A 21,107-nucleotide genomic window follows, 5' to 3' on the forward strand; every position below is an offset into this window, starting at 1 on the left:
AGCTCTGGTTCTTTAATTACCTTTTTCTGTTATTTAAGATGCACACAGAAACTCAACACAAACAAGCTGTTGCTTCATCCATTAAGAGTCTTTTCTATCCCACAACCTGTTTGTTCCCTACTTTGTCAACCCCCTACCTTGTTACCCTGCTGCATGGATGCCCGCACGGCTCCCGTGTGTTTTCCTGTCAACATCTTTCTCCTTCCAGTATGAAAGTTTCTTGGGGACAGTCCCTGTCTTATTCTTTGTACCCCCAGTACTTAGTACAGTGTTGACATGTATTGGACATGGCACTCAGTGAATGTTTTTCAATGAATTCATTGATTTTTATCAACTGATTCCCCCATATTCTTTCTTGTGTTGCCCATATAACTATAATGAAAGTCAGATTCTTTCCTTTCCTTTCTTTCTTTCTTTCTTTCTTTTCTTTTTTTCTTTCTTTCTTTCTTTCTTTCTTTCTTTTCTTTCTTTTTTGGAAATTCAGATTCTTCTAAGAGACTCTTGGTGTGATAACATGCTTAGAAATAAAGATGGTGAGTTTAAGACAGTATATTGATGCACCAAAACCTCCTGGTGCAGAAACCCAATGAGCCTTTTCTCCGGGGTGTTCGCAAGCAAAAAACTGACCCTCTGTAGTCTTTTTCCAAGTTAGGCATCAGCAAATTAATGGGAGGAGAGAGGAGCCTTCAACAGATAGGCATCTGCAGGAACTGTCCCTCTAGCTCCAGACACACCCTCAACACCTTCATCTATCCTAAAATAAACTGTGTGAAATAATATTTCTGAACTACAAGACAGGTAAGATAATCTTTTCCAAAGTCACGTTTAGAGGAAGATCTTCACCTTGAGTCTAAAATCCCCCTCAGGCCATTGAACATCCCCCACTATGATTTGTTTATATCACCAGGAAATCACAGAATTTTCCAGCCGAAAGGGAATAACACACTTCTTATTGAAGAAGAGTCAGGAAATAGCCACATGGAATTATGCTACAGCAATGTATTTCATGAACATTTTTCACACAACTTAACACAAACAATATCTTTTACCATACCTCAAAGGTTCTTATGGCCCCCAGATGATTTACTCAGAGGTATACATTTTTTGAAAAATAATGTTCTGGGTAACTGGTGAGAGAAGTGCCCTGTGGCAGGTTCTCAGCAGTTCTTTCTGCTTTACCATTTAAAAGAAGCTGATGGCTGAGGAAGCACCCACACTTTTGCTCCCTGGAGAATTCCCCTACACTTAGTTCTTTGAAGCTTTATTTTGCATGCATTGAAGCAGTTAGGAACTTTGCCCATTAGCAGGAATCAAAGTTAAATTCAGAGGTGGAATTTGAAGGACCATGCCCCTATTGGAGAAGCATCATTGTCATGGATTCCCAGGATAGTGTTGACTTGGGTGTTATTTGCTTGGGGCCTTTTATTGCCCATACCAAAGCTGAGTACAGGGAAAGCTGAGAGTGCCATTTATGAGATAGACAAGCCTCTTGGCCTCTTTGTACCTTAGTTTCCTCATTTGAAAAAAAAAAAAAAGAATGGATTTTAAGACATACTTTTCAGAGTTCATACTGGGCTTAACATCCACTGAACCAATAAATGTATGATGTTTTTACATATTGTTTGTCTGTTTATTTTTTACATGTGTTTATTTTCTATTTCACTTACAGCTTATGTAAAAACTGCATTCCATGCCAGGCCTGAAATGTTCCAAAGCTCACTTCTGTCAGTACATTGCAACTAACATTTCTACAAAAAAAGACACAAGCAAAAGAAGAAGGAAAAAAGGTATTCTTTCAGAACATTTATCCTTTGGCAGTGATTCCAATTTATATAGGATGAAACATAATCTCAATACCCTCTCCATATCCTGAAACTATCTCGCTATGGAAGATATGCCTTTTAAAATTTTTTTAGAAATTTAAATTTAAAAAATTTGCATGAAAGATTTATATTTTCATGTTTCTACATGTGTTGCATTAGATACAAATCTGTAAATGCTCAATAAATACTTGTGTTAGGTAATCTTTATTTCTCTAGAAAAATATTTCACATCAGCACTATTGACATTTATGGTTGGATCCTCTTTTTTAAGAGGGGCTGTCCTGTGCATTATAGGGTGTTTAGCGCCATCTCTGGCCTCTGCCCACTAGATGCCAGTAGCATATCTACAGTCTGACAACCAAAAATGTCTCCAGACACTTCAAATGTCACCTGGGTGCAAAATCACCCTAGTTGAGAACCACTTCTCTAGAATGATTCAGTCTGATCTGTATAATAATTCTTACACTAATCTTTGCTACAGACAAAAAAGATTCGCTACATAATTTTAGTAGCTTTCTACTAATAAAATTACAATCATATTTCAAAATGATTGTAGCAAAGAGGTTTACAATTAAGTTTAACAAAAATCCCAAATATAATGAAATTTGTATTTGTAACTTACATAAACTTCAAAAAAGGTAGTGGTTCAAATGTCCGTCTTTCAATAGATTGTATCTTATTGCAGGATAAATCTCTAGGAAAAGTAAAAGGAAAATATTGCCTCAATTAGCTATTAGATACCTAACTAGTAGGCTGATAGTATTGAATAAGCAGCTTTTGCCTAAACTCTGAACTTAAGGACTTGTTATTTGAACCTTCCAGAGCCCCTAACTCTCCTCATCTCTCTTAAAAGAGTCTCACTTTCATAAATGAAAGAAGTAACTACAGCTCTTGATAGATTCTGGAAGTAATCTTTCCTGAGAGCAGAAGAATTAATTAGAGGACATTTGAGGCCTCATCAATTTCTAGATTATGAGCTCAAAGTTTTGACCTCCACATAGAATTTCTTTCTTTATTTTGTAAAAGATTTTATTTATTTATTCATATAGACACACAGAGAGAATGAAAGGCAGAGACACAGGCAGAGGGAGAAGCAGGCTCCATACAGGGAGCCTGACATGGGACTGGATCCAAGGTCTCCAGGATCACACCCTGGGCAGAAGGTGGCGCTTAACCGGTGAGCCACTCGGGCTGCCCCTATAATTTCTTTTTAAAAAATATTTATTTATTAGAGAGTGTGTGTGCATGCACATGCACAAGTGGGAGGAGCAGAGGAAGAGGGAGAGAGAATCCCAAGCAGACTCCTCACTGAGTGCAGAGCCCAACAGGGGGCTCCATTTCAGGATCCAGAGATTGTGACCTGAGCCAAAACCAAGAGTCAGATGCTCAGCCAACTGCACCAACCGGGCACCCCTATAATTATAATTTCTAATATTAAAAGGGATATTCTCATTTTGGAACACCTTTTTGGTTTAGTTCTATTTTTCTAGGCCAATTCAATACCAGAAAAAATAAAAGATATCCTTTCATTTAAATTGAAAGGAAGTTACCCCTCTAATCAATACATAAATTTGAACTAACTCAGAATCATATCATCATGTTAATAGAAATTCATTTTTGGTTGTACATTTGCCTTAATATTCCATGAATTTATTAACTGCTTCAGTTGCAAGTGGTGAGACAACAAAAAACACCACATAGTACTGGATTTTTATTTGAAAACACCCATTCTTGATAATAGTTGACCCTCAGACTTCCATTGATTCCAGCTTAGTCCCTTATTTTCCACCTACTCTTCAGACTGGCATTGCCATCTCTAGTCTCTCCCTTTCTAATCCATCCTGCACACAGTCACCAGAGTAATTCTCCACAAGTGGTTCTCGAATGCCAGCATCACTTGGGCACTTACTCAAGATGCAAATTCTCAGCCTTACTCTATAGACTGAAGGAATCAGTAACTGTGGAGGTGGAGCTTATTTTCTGACAAGCCCTCCAAGTGACTCTGTTGCAGATTATTTATTTATTTATTTTTCTATTGCAGTTTAAAGCTTGTCCTGGAGCACTGCTGTGATAATCCAGTAGCGTGGCATGTTAATCCACGGCCTTCAAAATCCTAGAAGACTAGCTCTAATCTCCTACTCTACAGGTACTCAAGATATTTTTCCTGTATTTTGCCTTTCTCCCAGTCTCCTTTGTAAGCTTATTCGCCCTACAATGTCTTTCTGATGATACCCAATAGCTCTTCAAGGTCCTGTTGAAACAGCATTGCTCTAATAGCTTCCCTGATCCAATGTGAAGTCTTTTCTTCCTCATCTGTATTCCAAAACCAATTTATACCTCTCGTTGCCCATATCCATTTCTTCTTCTTCTTTTGAAAAAAACATTTAAAGTAGGCTTCACACCCAACCAGGGGCTTGAAATCATGACCCTGAGATCAAGAGCCACATGCTCTACCAACTCAGCCAGCCAGGCATTCCAATTTATTTTTAATATAGTTATTTTTGCATCCTTTTTCCTCTGAGCATAAAATGCTTGAAAGTATGGACTAGTTGTGTTCATCTGCATTGTCTACCATGTTTAAAACTGACACATGTTTCTTTCGTGTTGAGTTTAATAAGTTCTTTATAGATCCTGGAAAACTAGCCCTTTATCTGATACGTCATTTGCACCAAAGAAACAAACAATCCAATCATGAAATGGGCAAAAGACATGAACAGAAATCTCACAGAGGAAGACATAGACATGGCCAACACGCACATGAGAAAATGCCCTGCATCACTTGCCATCAGGGAAATACAAATCAAAACCACAATGAGATACCACCTCACACCAGGGAGGATGGGGAAAAGTAACAAGGCAGGAATCCACAAATGTTGGAGAGGATGCAGAGAAAAGGGAACTCTCTTACACTGTTGGTGGGAATGTGAAATGGTGTAGCCACTCTGGAAAACTGTGTGGAGGTTCCTCAAATAGTTAAAAATAAACCTGCCCTACAACCCAGCAATTGCACTGTTGGGGATTTACCCCAATGATACAGATGCAATGAAAGGCCGGGACACCTGCACCCCGATGTTTCTAGCAGCAATGTCCACAATAGCCAAACTGTGGAAGGAGCCTCGGTGTCCATCGAAAGATGAATGGATAAAGACGATGTGGTTTATGTATACAATGGAATATTACTCAGCCATTAGAAATGACAAATACCCACCATTTGCTTCAACGTGGATGGAACTGGAGGGTATTATGCTGAGTGAAATAAGCCAATCGGAGAAAGACAAACATTATATGTTCTCATTCATTTGGGGAATATAAATAATAGTGAAAGGGAAGAGAAGGGAAGGGAGAAGAAATGGGTAGGAAATATCAGAAAGGGAGACAGAACATAAAGACTCCTAACTATGGGAAACGAATTAGGGGTGGTGCAAGGGGAGGAGGGCGGGGGTTGGGGGTCAATGGGTGACAGGCACTGAGGGGGGCACTTGATGGGATGAGCACTGGGTGTTATTCTGTATGTTGGCAAATCGATCACCAATAAGAAATAAATTTATTATTAAAAAAATAAAATTGACACATGGACATAAAACAAACTCAAATATTTAAAAAATAAATATAAAGAGCTGGGTAGTGAATAGCAGAAACAAAATGACTGTGTAAAAAGAAATGTAGTTTTATGACTTTATGGCTCCCTCTTCTGCACCTCTTCAGCACTTTGTCATCCACTTAGTGCTTAGTGCATTATGGTTTGAGCTTCTGTCTATTTTCCTTGTGAGATCATGAGTTCCTATAGGGGTAGGAAGCCTGTCTTAATCATCTGAGTGCCTATGATACTGGGCATAGTGCCTGTCATATTAGCTTTTGATTGACCTTTTTTTTTTTTTTTTAAATGAATGAGAACACTTCAGCTAACATAAAATAATTGGCTTACAAAGTATTTCATAGTAGTAGTAATGAAGTGCCTAATCCTTTGAGCAGTTTATCTCATTTGATTTTCTACAAACGGTGTTTGTAAAGTTTAGAGTCCAGATCACAGAAGTAGCCAAGAAAACCAATACAAGAGTGGCTGTCCCCTAAGACTTGGAAGGTTTGATAACTTAAAGGACTATTCTTAGTGTTTAATCATGCTCTTGCTCTTTTTTACCCACTATCCTTAAACCTTCTACATTTGCAAGAAGACTCTATTTGCTCAAGAGCATCATTAATAGGGATTAATGACTTACACAGCTCTGGATGCCACAGACAAAGATAAAAATTGAACCTTTATAGCAAAGAACATGGTATCTCTGTATGTATACCTAGAAATACTAAAGAAGCATTTCCTCCTTGACAATGAGGCTGGAGAGATTTTATTTTATAATTAGTTAAATTAGGGGCATTTCTGATATGTTTGCTTAATGTAAACATTTCTAACCATAATACTTAACCATCATTTTATTTTACTTTAAAGATTTTATTTCCTTAAGTAATCTCTATACCCAATGTGGGTTTCAAACCCACAACCTCAAGATCCGAAGTCACTTGCTCTATCAACTGAGCCAGCCAGGTACCCCTTAACCATCATTTTAAACATCTATTTTTAATACTGGTGCTAGAATTCCCACTGAAATCCTTAATCTGCTCTCTTGGTAACTTAATAGGTACTTGATAATACTGCTTACATAATTAACCTGCTTAAATATTTAATATTTAAATGTTTAATTTAGATTAAATATTAAAAACATTCTGGGTTAATGGCATTCAAAATAATGTAAGTGTTCTATATTTTCTTGTCCTGTAGGTGACAATTTGAGGTTAATTTTAATTCCTCTCATTTTACTAAACCAACTTTTTCAAACCTTTTCTGTAAAGGCCAGATAGTAAACATTTTGGGCTTTGCAGGCCATATATGGTCTCTGTCATATATTCTTCTCTTTCTCTTCTTTTCTCTTTTACAGCCCTTTAAGAACGTAAAAATCATTCTTAACTCAGGCTGTATAAAGACAGACCTGAGCATGATTTGATCCATGAGCCATAAATTAAGTATAAATGTAAGCACATGGTATATGAACACTTACAAGACAGGTTCATATGTGCATCCATAATTGCTCAGACCTAATTACCCCTTTTGCTCTATAACTGAAGGGTCTTTTTCTATCTTTATCTTGTCTATAGAATTAAAAAACTGAAAATGCATATGAGATATTTAATGCTAGAGATGGAAATTTATTGTTAGAAGAAATTATAGTGATTATCTAATTTGAACCCCATATTTATTTTACAGATAATATAACTAAAAACTCATAATAAGTGATTAATTAACTTACAAATACTGTAGGGATAGCAGGCCTTCAAATGAGTCCTTATGTAATTCAGTCAAATAATTTTCACTGAGAATTCTGAAAAATGAAAAGGTTATTTCTGCATCAAAATGCAAAACAACTACAACTATTCACTACACAGGACTAACTCCCATTTGGGAGGGAAACCTGTGTAATGGTGCCACCTAAATATACTAATTCTTCTTTAATTTAGGAGTACTGAGCTCTGCGCTGTTTCCACTCAAATCCTTTTTTTTTTCTTTATTCCTCTCTCTCTCTCTCTCTCTCTCTCTCTCTCACACACACACACACACACACACACACACACAGCCATCCACTATTTGAACCAAAATGCATATTAATGTCTACTCTCTGGATCACAAAGTCTCTGCTAGAACCCTGGTTTAGATGACAATACTGGCAGAACTGACACTTCCTCCTCTCTTTTTCTAAATTCTATGTTGGAAGCCCCATACAGCACTATAGGTAAAGTCATTTGTTTTTTCCCCAACCAAAAAAAAAATTTTTTTTTGAGAACTAAAAAAATGCACATCAAGTGTACATAACATAAATATTCAGTTTAATAATTATAAAGCAAATACCCATGAAACACCACTTGTATCAAGAAAAACCCCTGCCAGCATCCCAGAAGGCTTCAGTGTGCCCCTTCCAATCACAACCCTCTCTCTGATTCCCCAGAAGTAACCATTATCCTGACTTTAATAATTTCTTTGCCTTTTTTAATTTTTTAAAAAGATTAATTGCTGGGAGAGGGGCAGAGGGAGAGAAAGAATCTCCAGCAGACTCCTGGCTGAGTGTGGAGCCCTATCCCATGACCCTGAGATCATGACCTGAGCCCAGTCAAGAGTTGGACACTTAACTGACTGAACCACCCAGGGACCTCAAATTTCCTTGCTTTTTTAAATGTAGTTTTACCTATCATATGTCAGCCATAAACAACATAATTTAGTTTTGTCGCTTCTTGAACTTTATATAAATGGAATCACAGGTATTATTTTCTATGTTGCTTCTTTCACTCAATATTATCTTATAAATTCATTATATTGTTGCATGTAGCTGAGGTTGGTTCATTTCAATACCTAGTATTTATTGCATGTCTAGCTACATGTGGCTACTGAATACTTGGGAGTGGCTAGTGTGACTGAGGAGCTGAAGTTTTTATTTAATTAATTTTTTTTACTTTAAAATACAAATGAAAAAACTGATACTCAACAGTTATTAGAAAATGTTTAAATATGTTTGCAACAATGTAGGTATGTGATATTACTTTTTCAACTGTAATTTTTATGAAATCTAAATACAGAACAAGTATTCTTGATAAAAGACTAGCAATCAAATTGAGATTTCAAAGAGTTACTATGGAAAAAAGAACATAAAAAGAACACAAACTCTCAATAATTTTTATACTGATTACATGATAGAAATGATATTGGATATTTTGAAGACAGTATAAAACATAGACTATCTTACTAATAATGGGTATAATAATTATATGTCGAAATAATATTTTGGCTATAAGAGCTAAACAAAATATATTAACATTTATGTCATCTCTCTCTTTTTACTTTTAATTTTTAAGTGGCTATCAGAAAATTTGAGATTACTTATGTGGCTTTATGGTTCAAACAAATAGTGTTCCATTTTATGACTATTCCACACTTTATTCATTCTACTGTTGGCAGATATCATCCAATAGATATATAGAAAAACAGGTTAAAATCCTGCCCCAGGAGAGCAGTGATCCATAGTTAGGAACCTCTGCTTACAAGGTATAACCTTCAAGCTGAACCAGACATCTGCAGGACTTACCACATTCGTGTTCTAGTATATAAATTCCCAAACACATGCTTTTTAAAAATTAATTTTTTAATTTCAATTCATTTTTTAAAAATATGTAATATATTCACATGGCCCAAAATTCCAAAGGTATATAGTACACAACGCAAAGTTTTTCTACTACCCTTGTCCACAGCCCACCCATCCCCCTCCATTCCCTAAAGAAAATTAACGTTATTTATTTCTGCGACAATTATTTTCAGTTTTCTTATAAGTTTGGGAAATAAAATATCCCAGTCAGACACTATCATGGAGAAATATAAACTACACATAGTATTTAAGAAATTCACAAAATAAAAAACAAATGCCTAGTTCTAGCATTTCTCCCTTACCAATAAGATATCAGACTAAGGGGCGAAATCTACTTTAGAGGGATCATAATCCCTATTTTTAGATTGCTATGATTACTGTCTTTTATTGTTAATTCAGGAGTCATTTATGACTTCTCTGCTCAAGTTGCACTAATGATATGACACCAAACTCTCATAAAAACACCAGTTGATTGCTTTGATTGTAATATTTTTTTTTCTAAAAACACTTGTGTCTACATTGACTTTTTTCTACAGATCAATTTTTATAAAAGATAACAGAAAATTGGCAAAGGACAGAAAATTCACTCAAGAAATACAAATGTTCAGTAAACATAGGTATTTAAATTTACAAGTAATCAGAAAACTTCAAATTCACATGGGACCCCTTTTATTCACGCATCAGACCAGCCAAGAAATGGAGAATATCCAGTAGTGGGTGGTATGAGGATGTGAATGCTGTCATGGTCTATGGGTTGGAGTATAAGTTGGCACAACTTTTTTGAGGGCCATTAAAATTTTACATCTACATAGTCTTTATTCAAACAATTCCATTTCTAGATATCTATTCTACAGAAATACCTGCCCACATACACAAAGATGCATGGTTGAGGCAGTTCACTACAGCAGCGCATGTGACAAGAAAATGGGACACAGTCTAAACATTCATCAATATGAGAATTACTATATACATTCATACTTTGGAATATATTACACAGGCATATACATGAATGGGGTAACCCCCTATCTATACACTAAAAGAAAAGAAATCTAAGACATAAGATAAAAGAATCAAAAGATTCATTTATAAGCATAAGCATAAGCAAAAGAATCAAGTTGTAGGAAGTTATCATTTATATAAAAACAAAAACAAAAACAAGGTAAGAAAATCCCACAACAAACCTATTTTGTTGTCTATAAATATGTATGTAGACAAATGCATGGAAAAAGATCTGGAAGGATATATACTAAATCCAGATAGTGGCTATCTCAGTGGTAGGGGATCAGAACACAAAGAAGATGTTCACTTTATCTATTCTTTCATTTTTATATATTGAGGATATAATCATGTATTCCTATATAATGGAAAATAAGTTTAGATTGACTCTAAATTTTAAAGAGAGCCTGTCAAATTCAATTTTCAAGATAAACATAGAATTGCCATCAATAGAGGTTGATTTGGGATATGGAGGGGGAAATACCTTTCCTCCAAGATACTGACTTCAAAATTTTTGACTAAGAAGGATCTCAGGATGCAGTGTTTTGTATTCGTATTCGGAGAAAATATACTCACAATTTCTCAGTCCAACGGTATGGCTTCCATGTATTCTCCTCAATGTAAGAAATAGCGTTTCCTTGGAAATTTCTGTGAAGAAACACAGTTCAGATCCTTGACTAGTTAGGAAAAGAATGAACAGAATAAGTAAAGAATCATAGGCAACCTTGGGGGAATATGCAAATGCAGAAAATACCAGCTTCTTAATATCCATAGCTATCAGCATCCCAGTTTGCACAATTAATAAAGAAATGTGGGGCCATTGGTGTAAACAAGCCATCTCCTTAGAACCGGAACTTCCTATTTGTCTAATTTCTTGGATAGATAATGCCAGTTAATTACTTTATGAATATGGTATTTTTCTCCAAATCACCTCTATGTGTCTAAAATGGTTCTTTCTGTAAATCAATGAGAAAATAATTGAACCGAAAAATGGCAAAAAAAAAGTATCAAACAAAGGTAAAGAAAACAAAGGTAAAGAAATCCTATGCCAGGAAACAAAGGTAAAGAAATCCTATGCCAGGAACACCAAAGCTTTGGCCCAGTGACTTCTTTTGAAATCTGTCCAGCTGTTAGGAGAAGTTAGAAATGAGAGGAACTAATATGGAGAGATTTCTTAGACATGTTACATAGGGAAAAGCAACAAATTACTGAGCAAGGAACAAAAAGTATTACCTGATTAGGGGAAAATTGCAAAGGAAAGTGATGGGAAGGACAGACACCAAAATGGTAACAGGAGTTATCTTATGGGTGGTAGGGGGGGTTGGGTGGGATTTTCACATTTTATCCTATATGCTTGTGACATTAAAAAAAATGAGAATGTATCCATGAATTGCAAGTATTTCAAAAAAGCTATGAAATGCCTGAGTTCAGTTTTAATCACTAATTCTGTATATGACTGAATCTTACCTTTAACTTATCTTCTTCCCTCAGCAACAACTTACCTATTCATTTGTTAAGGTGTTATTTATTCATGAGAGACCAGAGAGAGAGAGAGAGAGAGAGAGAGAGGAAGCGGCAGAGACACAGGCAGAGGGAGAAGCAGGCTCCACGCAGGGAGCCCGACGCAGGACTCGATCTCTGGACTCCAGGATCACGCCCCGGGACGAAGGCAGGCACCAAACCGCTGAGCCACCCAGGAATCCCCCCCCTATTCCGTTTATATACACATTTTTTTCAGGGGAGTCAGAAATAAGGCAAAACAGATAGCCATCTGCCCATCATCTGCCTAGTGGCCATTTCCAGTCAACCAAAATGCCTTCTGGTTGCTTTATGTTCCCTGATAAAAGATGCCTAAACCTGAATTTATCTCCCTCCAACTGGCTGTCCTTCCCAACTGCTGTATTTCCACCTGCTCATCCGGGACAGAAATTTCTGAGAGTTATAGTTGATTTTTCTCTTTTCTGGATGCACCCTGCCCACTACTCCCCTCAGCAGTTACGCAGTCTTGTTGCTTCTTCCTCTGTGATGCTTTCAGGATTTTCTTTCTACTCCTATCACAGCCATTCTGTTCTGGCCCCTTGTCACTTTACTCCCAGCTTTTGCTAGACCATTCTTTCTGGTTTCCCCGGATCAAGCTTTCCTCTTTAGATCTCTCTACATAGGGAATAGAAAACAATCCTCTTGTTTTAGTGATACATATGTCTTTCTGGAAAACTTTCAATGGCTCTCTATATCTCAGCATAACTTTCAAACCCTTCTAGCTGATAGTCAAGGGTATTCATAACCGTATCTTTCACTGCTTCCTAAGCTAATGCTTTTTTTTTCCAGATTTTATTTATTTATTCATGACAGACACACAGAGAGAAAGGCAGAGACACAGGCAGAGGGAGAAGCAGGCTCCATGGAGGGAGCCGATGTGGGACTTAATCCCGAGTCTCCAGGATCACGCCTTGGGCTGAACGCAGCGTTAAATAAATCGCTGAGCCACTGGGGCTGCCCTCCTAAGCTAATTCTTTTTTTTTTCTAAGCTAATTCTTAATTCCTGATCATTCTCGCAGCTGTGCCTTTGCTTAGACTATACTCCCTATTCTTGCTGTATTTAACAAATCATAGCCACTCTAAATCTCAGCTGAAGTTTTAGCTTATCCATGCAGCTTTCTCTGACCCCTACACTCCATTGATTACAGATTCTGGTGACTTACAGAACCTATAGTCTGTACTTAATTATAGGTCACCTGTCTTTCTATGCCTATTTCCTTTCTTCCCACCTATTATTTCATATTCTAAAGACAATGCCATACTTGCATGGCTGCCACAGTACTAAGTCCTGGGCGGGGCATAAAATGGGTGCTGTATATAGAAAACCAAGGGACAAAGATGAGTTCTAAACATAGCTGAGGAATCAAATAATAGCTAACACTCACATATATGTGAGGCACTGAAAACGTGTTTTATATGTATTAACTCACCAAATCTCACAATAATCCCACAAGGTAGTAACTATTACCCCATTTTATAGATAAGGAAATTGAATCAAAAGCTAATAAGTGACAGAACTCAATTCAAACCCAGGCAGTCTAATTCCGGAATCTCTACTCTTAACCACTTTTTTGTATATCACCAAGGAGATGGAAAGAGGGACATGTTGCTATAAAGATGGGAGAGTAGAGGTTAAGCGATTAAATCATGGGGCTAAAAAAACTGGATAAAGAATAAGGACAATTACAAGTAAACGAGTGCAGACGTGGGAACCACAGCAAACAGGAAAATGAAGATAAGGACAGTTGTCAAAGAAAAGGTAAAAAGAGAGAGTCAGTCAACATGGTTGGGGAGATGACGAAGGCCCAGGAAGACCTCAAAGAAAGGCTGCTGTGTCAAGCAGGAGGCAGGGAACAAATGAGAAAAGGCAATTCTTACAAGATGGTGAAGGTGTTGTTGTCCGTGTTGGGCTCTGGCACAGGCACTCTGCGGAGCCTCTGCTTTGGGCTGAAACCAGTACACGATAGCGTCTCATCTTTGCAGGTACAGAGCTCACATATGTTGACATTTGTGGTAACACTCTGTTCTGGCTGCTCAGTGAAAGTTGTATATGCCTTTTCTGGGAAGTATTTTGCAAAATGCACCACTGAGGGCTGAGTCGTTGGGGGGAGAACCGACTCAGATGACTCTGGTTGGTGACTTACAGTAATTTCCAAGTCCATAGGTGGAACAGTGACTTTAGTCAGGTTTGGCTGTTGACTCTGAACACGCTCTCGATGTGCAAGTGTCACCTCAAGGTCCGCTGGAGAAGGAGCTGTAGTCTTCTTCGTGGTTGCAGAATGTTTAGCCTCTGTAATAGGTTCTGGAGTAATGGTAAGCCCCAAGCCCCCATTATGAAATGTGATGCTGGGTGATTCTGGATGCTGGACTTCACCCTTACTTGGAGTTGGACTCATCACTTCCTGATGAAATGGATATTGAACTTTAACCTCCTTAGGTGGCTCTGGAGGCTGAGTTGGGGTCTCTTGCCTGGCTGGAGAAGGTTCAACTTCCATATTGGATCCTGCAGTTACAGTAATTTCCAGGTCCATAGGTGGAACAGTGACTTCAGTCAGGTTTGGATGTTGCCTCTGAATCTGCTCGAGATGCGCAAGCGTCATCTCAAGGTCCTTTGGAGGGGGAGTTGTAGTCTTGGTGGTTGTAGAACCTTCAACCTGGGTAGTAGGTTCTGAAGTTATGGTAAGTCCCATGTCCACAGGATGAACTGTGACACTGGGTAAAGTTGGATACGGAGCCTGATCCTGACCTAGGGTTGGAACTGTCCCCTCCTGATGGAATGGATATTGAACTACAACCTCCTTAGGTGGCTCTGGAGGCTGAGTTGGGGTCTCTTGCATGGTTGGAGAAGGTTTGGTCTCTGTAGTAGGTTCTGGAGTTATGGTAAGCCCCAAGTCCAAAGGTTTAACTTTGACTTTATTTAAGGTTGAATGCTGAACCTGAACCTGCTCTGATGGTGGAAATGTCACCTCAAGGTCCTTTGGAGGAGCTGTAGTCTGATGCAGAGTTGTAGACTGTTCAACCTCTGTAGTGGGTTTTGGACTTATGGTAAGCTCTAGGGCCAAAGGTTGTGTTGTCACATTTGGTGACCACAGGTGCTGAGCTTGATCCTGAGCTGACGTTGGAACTGCTGCCTCTTGATATATGGAAGGTTGAGCTACAAGTTCCTTAGGCAGCTCTAGAGGCATGGTTGGAGAAGGTTCAATCTCTGTAGTGGATGCTGGAGTTATGGTAAGTTCCAGGTCCAAAGGTTGAACTGTGACCTTAGTCAAGTTTGGACGGCGAGACAGAACCTGCTCGAGATGTGCAAATGTCACCTCCACGTCTTTTGGAGGAGCTATAGTCTTTTTCAGGGCTGTAGAATGTTCAACTTCTGTAGTGGGTTCTGGACTTACAGTAAGCTCCAGGTCCAAAGGTTGAACTGTTACACTGGGTGATGATGGATGCTGAATTTGATCCCAACCTGGTGTTGGAATGGTCTCCTCCTGATATACTGGAGATTGAGCTACAGTAACCTCCTTAGGTGGCTCTGGAAGCTGGATTGGAGTCTCCTGCATAGGTTGAGGAAGTTCAATCTCCTTAGTGAATTCTGAAGTTATGGTAAGCCCCAGGTCCAAAGGCTGAACTGTGACTTCAGTCAAGATTGGATGCTGAGCTTGAACCTGCTCTTGATGTGCAAATGTCACTTCCATGTCCTTTGGAGGAACAGTAGTTTTACTCACGGTTGTAGAATGTTCAACTTTTGTGGTGGGTTCTGGAGTTAGGGTAAGCTCCAAGTCCAAAGGCTGAACCGTTACATTGGGTAACAATAGATGCCGAGCTTGATCCTGACCTGGAGTTGGAACTGTCACCTCCCGATACATGGGAGGCTGCATTACAGACTCGTCAGGTGGCTCTAAAGGAGGACCTGGAGTCTCTTGCATCGTTGAAGTTTCAACCTCTGTAATGGGTTCTGGTGTTATGGTAAGCTCCAGATCTAAAGGTTGAACTGTGACTTCAGACAAATTTGGACTCTGAGCCTCAACATGTTCTGGATGTGGAAGTGTCACCTCTGGATCCTCTGGAGGAGCTAGAGTCTGCTGCAGGGTTGTAGAAGGCTCTGGAGGTACAGTAAACTCCAAGTCAACAGGTTTAGCAGTGACACTGGGCAAGCTTGAACGCTGAGCTTGATCTTGTCCTTGAGGTGGAACTGTCATCTCGTTATGGACTGGAAGTTGTGGTTCAACCTCCTTAGATGGCTCTGGAGGCTGAGCTGGAGAAGGTTCTGACTCTTGATGGGGCTCTGGAGACTGAGTTGAAGCCTGCTGCAGAATTGGAAATGACTCTAGCTTCTCAGGGAGCTCTGAAGGCTGAGTCTGTGCCACCTGTTGGGCTGGAGAAAGTTCTACCTCCTTAAGGGGCTCTAGAGGTAGAGATGGAGCTTCTTGCAGGACTGGAGAGGATTCCACCTTCTCAGGAAACTGTAGAAGCTGAGAAGGGGTCTTTTGAGAGACTGGAAGAGGTTCCACTTTGTCAGCAAGTTCTAAAGACTGGGCTGGGGATTCCTGTTGTGTGGCAGAAGGCTCTACCTCCTGTCGGGGCTCAGGAGATATAGCTGGGACCTGCTGGGGAACAGGAGGCTGAGCTGGAACCTCTGGTTGGGTTGGAGGCTTGACGTCTTCAGTGGGCCCTGGAGAATGAGCTGAGACTGTGTACTCATTTGAAGATGGTTCAATCTCCTTATGGGGCTCTGATGGCTCAGCTGGGGCCTCCTGTTGGGCTGAAGTAGGTTCCATCTCCTTAGGAGGGTCTGGAGTCTTTACTATGAGTTCTTGTTGGCCTGGAGGAAATTCATCTTCAAGGGTCTCTGGAGACTCGAAAAGAAGCTCGGACTGGGCTGGAGAAAATTCAACCTGCTCAGGGGGAACTGGAGCTTGAGCAGAGGCCTCCTGCTGCCCTGGAGCATGTTCAAACTTAGTGGGCACTGGAGTTATGAAAACCTCCAGATCTACAGGTTTTGCTGTGATATTGGGCAACATTGGATGCTGAGCTTCACCAGGACCTAGACGTGAGGATGTCACCTCATGATGTACTGGAGGCTGAGCTACAATATCTGTAGAGGACTCTGGAGGCTGAGCCTGGTGCTCAGGCTGGACTGGAGAAGGTTCTACACCTACGACAGGCATCTGAGGCAGAGATGAGCTCCACTGCTGGCTTGGAGAAAGTTCAGTTTCTTCAGGAAGATCTCCAGTCTGTGTTGGTACTCCCTGCTGATCTGGATAAGGTTCAACATTTTCAGCAGGGGCTGGATGTTGTTCTGGAAACCCACTCTTCACATGAATTTGTGGAAATTGAGTGGGAGCCTCTTCCTGAGCTGGAGATGGTTCTCCCTCCTCAGAGGCCTGTGGATACTGGGTTGGGGCCTCCTGCTGGGTTGAAGAAGGTTTAGCTTTCTCAGGAGTCTGTGCATGATGATCCTGGCTCTCCTCCTGTATTGAGGAAGGTTCACCCTCCTCAGGGATTTGTGGAAGCTCAGCAGGGGCCTCCTGCTGGGGTGGAGAAGGTTCCTTCTCTTCCTGAGTCCCTGGAAGTTGAGCCAGGGCCTCCTCCTGGGTTGAAGGTGATTCACCCTCCTCAGGAGCCTGTGAATCCTGAGCCAGGGTGTCCTGCTGGGTTGTGGAAGGTTTAACCTCTCCAGCGGTCTGAACAGGGGTCTCCTGCTGTGTTGGAGGTTTCTCCTGTGTGGGAGATTCTGGGGACTCAGTTGGAGTCTCCTGTTGAAATGGCAAATGTTCATTCTCCTCAGGGGACTGTGGAGGCAGAGTTGGGGCTTCATGCTGGGTTGCAAAAGGTTCCACATTAAGGGGCACAGAGGGCTGAGTGACAGACTCACGTTGAACTGGCAAAGGTCCCACCTCTGTAGTGGGTTCTGGTGTTACAGTAACCTGCACGCCTGCAAGTTTAACAGTGATATTGGGCAGGTTTAACTGTTGAACCTGATGGTGACCTGGAGGTGCAACTTTCACCTCATGATGCTCTAGAGGTTGAGCTGGGTGCTCCTGCTGGGTTGGAATAGGTTCCACCTCCCCCAAAGACAGCTCTGGTGGCTGAGCTGGTTGTTCTTGCAGGATTGCAGGCTCAGCCTTCTTGGGGTGCTGTGGAGGCTGAGTCACAGTTACAGTAAGTGCCAAATCTACAGGTTTAACAGTGACATTGTGTAATTTTGGCCGCTGAGCTTCATTCTGACTCAGAGATGGCACATTTACCTCCTGAGGTGGTACCTTCTCCTCTGGTGGCTGAGCTGGGGCCTCCTGAGGGGTCCAAGGTTCTACTTCCTCAGGTGCCTCTGTAGGTTGAGCTGAGGCTTCCTGTTGGACTTCAGGGGTACTTGAAGGTTCAGCTGGGGCCTCCTGTGGGCTTACAGAATTTCCAGCTTCCTTAAGGATCTCTGGAGGCTGAGATAGAGCGTCCTGAAGAAGTGGAGGTGTTTCTGTCTCTTCAGGGGACTCTGGATGCTTGGCCTGGGCCTCCACTCCAGGCACAAAAGGTTCAGGTTCCTCTACAGTGGACTGGAGAGGTCCTGCAGGGGTCTCCTGCAGGAGTGAAGAAATTTCAAGCTCCTCAGGGAGCTCTGGGGGTTGATCTGGTCCCCCTGGGAAATCCATTGGTCGGTTTTCCTCAGGGTATATGATATCCATACCAGAATCTGAATAATCGTCCTGCAGTTGTTCTAGGAGCTCTTTATTTGCAAATTGGTTTGGAGTTCCAATAACAACTTTGGCAAGCCTTCGATGCTGAACTAGATCTTTGTCCAGGTTTGGGGATGAAACAAAAAACTTTCTTTGGTTTAAACCCTGACTGTCCAGAGGTGGAGCAAGTATTTCCAATGACTGGTGATCTTCTGGCTCATCTCCAGTTTTCATCTTACTTTTGAGTGGAGGAGGTAGAACTATGGCCTGATTCTCATCACCCAACGCTGGAACCACTTGTAAGAGCCTTTCGTGCAGGGTTGGCTTGTCATTCAGATACTGATCTGTCTCTGGGGGCAGCTCACCATTTGAATCCGTGTCCAGGAATGGAACCAAAGTCTCAGTCAACTGCTTAGGCGGGGCCGATATCTGGGCTGGAGCAGAGGACCTCAAGTTATTAAAGCCCCCCCCCGCCTCTGCGGGGTGGGTAAGTGCCTGGAGCGATTCATGCAGGAGTTCAGAAGAGTGCGAAGACCAGGGTTCCGGGGGTTCCGGGGGTTCCGGGGATCTCCGAGGGCCGGAGGTCCGACGGGCCCACGCGGGAAGCGGAGCTGCCTGGCCCAACAACCACGACGGTTGCCAGGTAAAAATAAAAAAAAGGGAGAGGCAAAGCCTGGACATGATACTCTGCGGAGCAGAGACCCAAGCCAGTGGGGCGCTCGGTCTCGCCAGAGAAACCGAAATGTTCAGGGAGCCCGGTGACGCCCCCATTGTTAGCAACTGCGCGCCCCTCCCCCGCCTGCGTCCCACCCTTTATTTACCACCTTTGTGAGCTTGGCACAGCTGGGGTGCGGCTGGGCTCCGAAGCCCCTGGTTCAAGCCTCTTCCCCAGAATCCCCAGGCCAAGCCTCCCTTCCCCTGCAAAGGCCACCACTACCTCCCGCCGAGCTACAGGGAAGGATTTGGGCTGCTGGAGTCTGCAAGGACCCAGACTCCAGCCGCTCTGAGGTGTAGGGTCGGGGTGTGGAGCAGTTTCCCCAGGAAGCAGAAGACCTGGCGTCCCGGGAGATTCAAAATGCTAGTCCACTTCTGGCGGATCGAACTTGTCCTCTTCAAAGCTTAAATCCGAGACACATTCCTCCTCCCCCTGGCTGTACTGCTTCTAAGAAAAGAGGCTGACCTGAAGAATAAGCACAGGGACAGTGGGGAGGGGAGCACACTTCACGGTTACTCTGAATGTTGCCATTTCCTCTAAGTTCTCCCATCCGAGTACTAACCAGGCCCGACCCTGCTTAGCTTCCGAGATCAGACGAGATCGGGCGCGTTCAGGGTGGTATGGCCCTAGACTCCTCTAAGTTCTCAATACGCATGTCTGAGTTTTAATTCACTACTGTGTTAGGAGGAGGCTACCTACCACTGAATCAGCGATGGCTCCAAACTCCTGTGGGAGGGGCTTGGGGGCATGGGGGAGGGGAGAGGTGAGCAATTCATTCTGGGAGTGAGAGTCTGAAACCAAGGGACTAGCCCTCCGTTTACATTAGGATGGAAAACTTCCGCGTCCCACCTACACTCAACACACCTGTCAATCTAGAACAAGTAACCTTGAGGTCTACCCTGTGTGCACGCATGGAGAAGGCACTTAAAATGTTGAGGTCAGCATGTTAAACTTTCTGGAAATACTGTAACTAGCGCCCCGTTTACTTCCTTCACTGTCCTTTCTATAATCTCTTTCATTTTAGTCCGTGTTTATGGGCTGGCACAAGCTCTGGAGAACGTAGGTTTTTGTTTTGCTTTGCTTTCAAGGATTTATTTATTCAGAGAGACAGAGGCAGAGACACAGGCTGAGGAAGAAGCAGGCTCCATGCAGGGAGCCCGACGCGGAACTCGATCCGGGTCTCCAGGATCACACCCTGGGCTGCAGGCCGCACTAACCCGCTGCGCCGCCAGGGCTGTTGGAGAGAACGGATTTTATCCTATTCCCAGTGTCTAGCACATACTATGGTTTTTAAATGGAACTAATTCCATAACTGGTCTTATTTAGGAATGGATCTGTTGTTAGAGTCAGGTTTCTGAAATCTATAGCATCAATACTGAATCTCTTTCTCTCACATTTCACAGGAAGCTAGACTTCTTAAAGTGTAAACTTGGATAAGTCTGAAATTTCCTTGACTGGCTTGATTTAAATTGAATTAGAAGAATTTTTGCACAGACAAAACTTCAAATGCTTTTTCAGAAAGTAACCATCTTTTCATTCTCTACTCTCTTCCCTTCAAAACAAATGTTGCAACTTCGGAGTTAGTTAAATAATCAGAATTCTAGCCCCAAATTAAGTTCTTAATGACATGAAACACATTCTTTGCTCCTATTATTTATTTTTTTTTAACATTCAATATATAGAACATTGGCATTTTATTTTAGAAATTACTTTGTCAACTTAATCCCTAATTCAGGGTTAGGGTTACAGAAAAGTTCTTCAACAAAATATTTCATACAAGATGTCTATGTGATACTGATATCTGGGTAATATACCTTATTTGAAAGACAATTAAAAAAAATATTTTATTTATTCATGAGAGCCACACAGAGCCCTGAGGGGAGCCTGATGTGGGACTCCATCTCAGGACCCTGGGATCAGGCCCCAAACCCAAGGCAGATGCTCAACCACTGAGTCACTCAGGTGTCCCAATGCACATAAAGGTTTTCAAATGCTGTAGCATCATCTCACTTAAGGCCATAGTTACTCTGTTCCCAAGTCCCTGAGATTCTGTTTGAGGGGAGCGCTAAAAGGCTGTGTCCTCTTCTATGTCCACAACTATAGGAGCACTCTGATGCAATTGGCTCTCCAAATTTCAAATAAGGGGTCAGAGCCAAGGGCCAAGACTTCAAGAAAAGCCCCAGAAATT

The 21,107-nt window shown here is 41.5% G+C and overlaps 1 protein-coding gene across 7 annotated transcripts in view; it reads right to left on the reverse strand.

Annotated features, from left to right (window-relative positions):
- Positions 1 to 18,990, reverse strand: part of LOC140607036 (uncharacterized) — a 42,692-nt gene extending 23,702 nt beyond the window's left edge. For 5 of the 7 annotated variants that reach the window (XR_012009207.1, XR_012009206.1, XM_072781321.1 and 2 more), the window contains exons 1-5: positions 13,418 to 18,990; positions 10,577 to 10,648; positions 7,124 to 7,195; positions 2,446 to 2,517; positions 1,668 to 1,748 (exon numbers count right to left, since the gene is read on the reverse strand). Coding sequence is in view for 5 of the 7 variants with exons in the window: in XM_072781321.1 (XP_072637422.1) it covers positions 1,668 to 1,748; positions 2,446 to 2,517; positions 7,124 to 7,195; positions 10,577 to 10,648; positions 13,418 to 18,975 (5,855 nt within the window). In the remaining 2 variants the exon portion in view is untranslated. The remainder of the gene's footprint in view (positions 1 to 1,667; positions 1,749 to 2,445; positions 2,518 to 7,123; positions 7,196 to 10,576; positions 10,649 to 13,417) is intronic. The other 2 variants (XM_072781319.1, XM_072781322.1) reach the window with 2 other exon arrangements.
- Between the last annotated feature and the right edge of the window lie 2,117 nt (positions 18,991 to 21,107).

The sequence above is a fragment of the Canis lupus genome, chromosome 16 (genome assembly GCF_048164855.1).
Source record: "Canis lupus baileyi chromosome 16, mCanLup2.hap1, whole genome shotgun sequence".
In the NCBI taxonomy this organism is placed as follows: domain Eukaryota; kingdom Metazoa; phylum Chordata; class Mammalia; order Carnivora; family Canidae; genus Canis; species Canis lupus.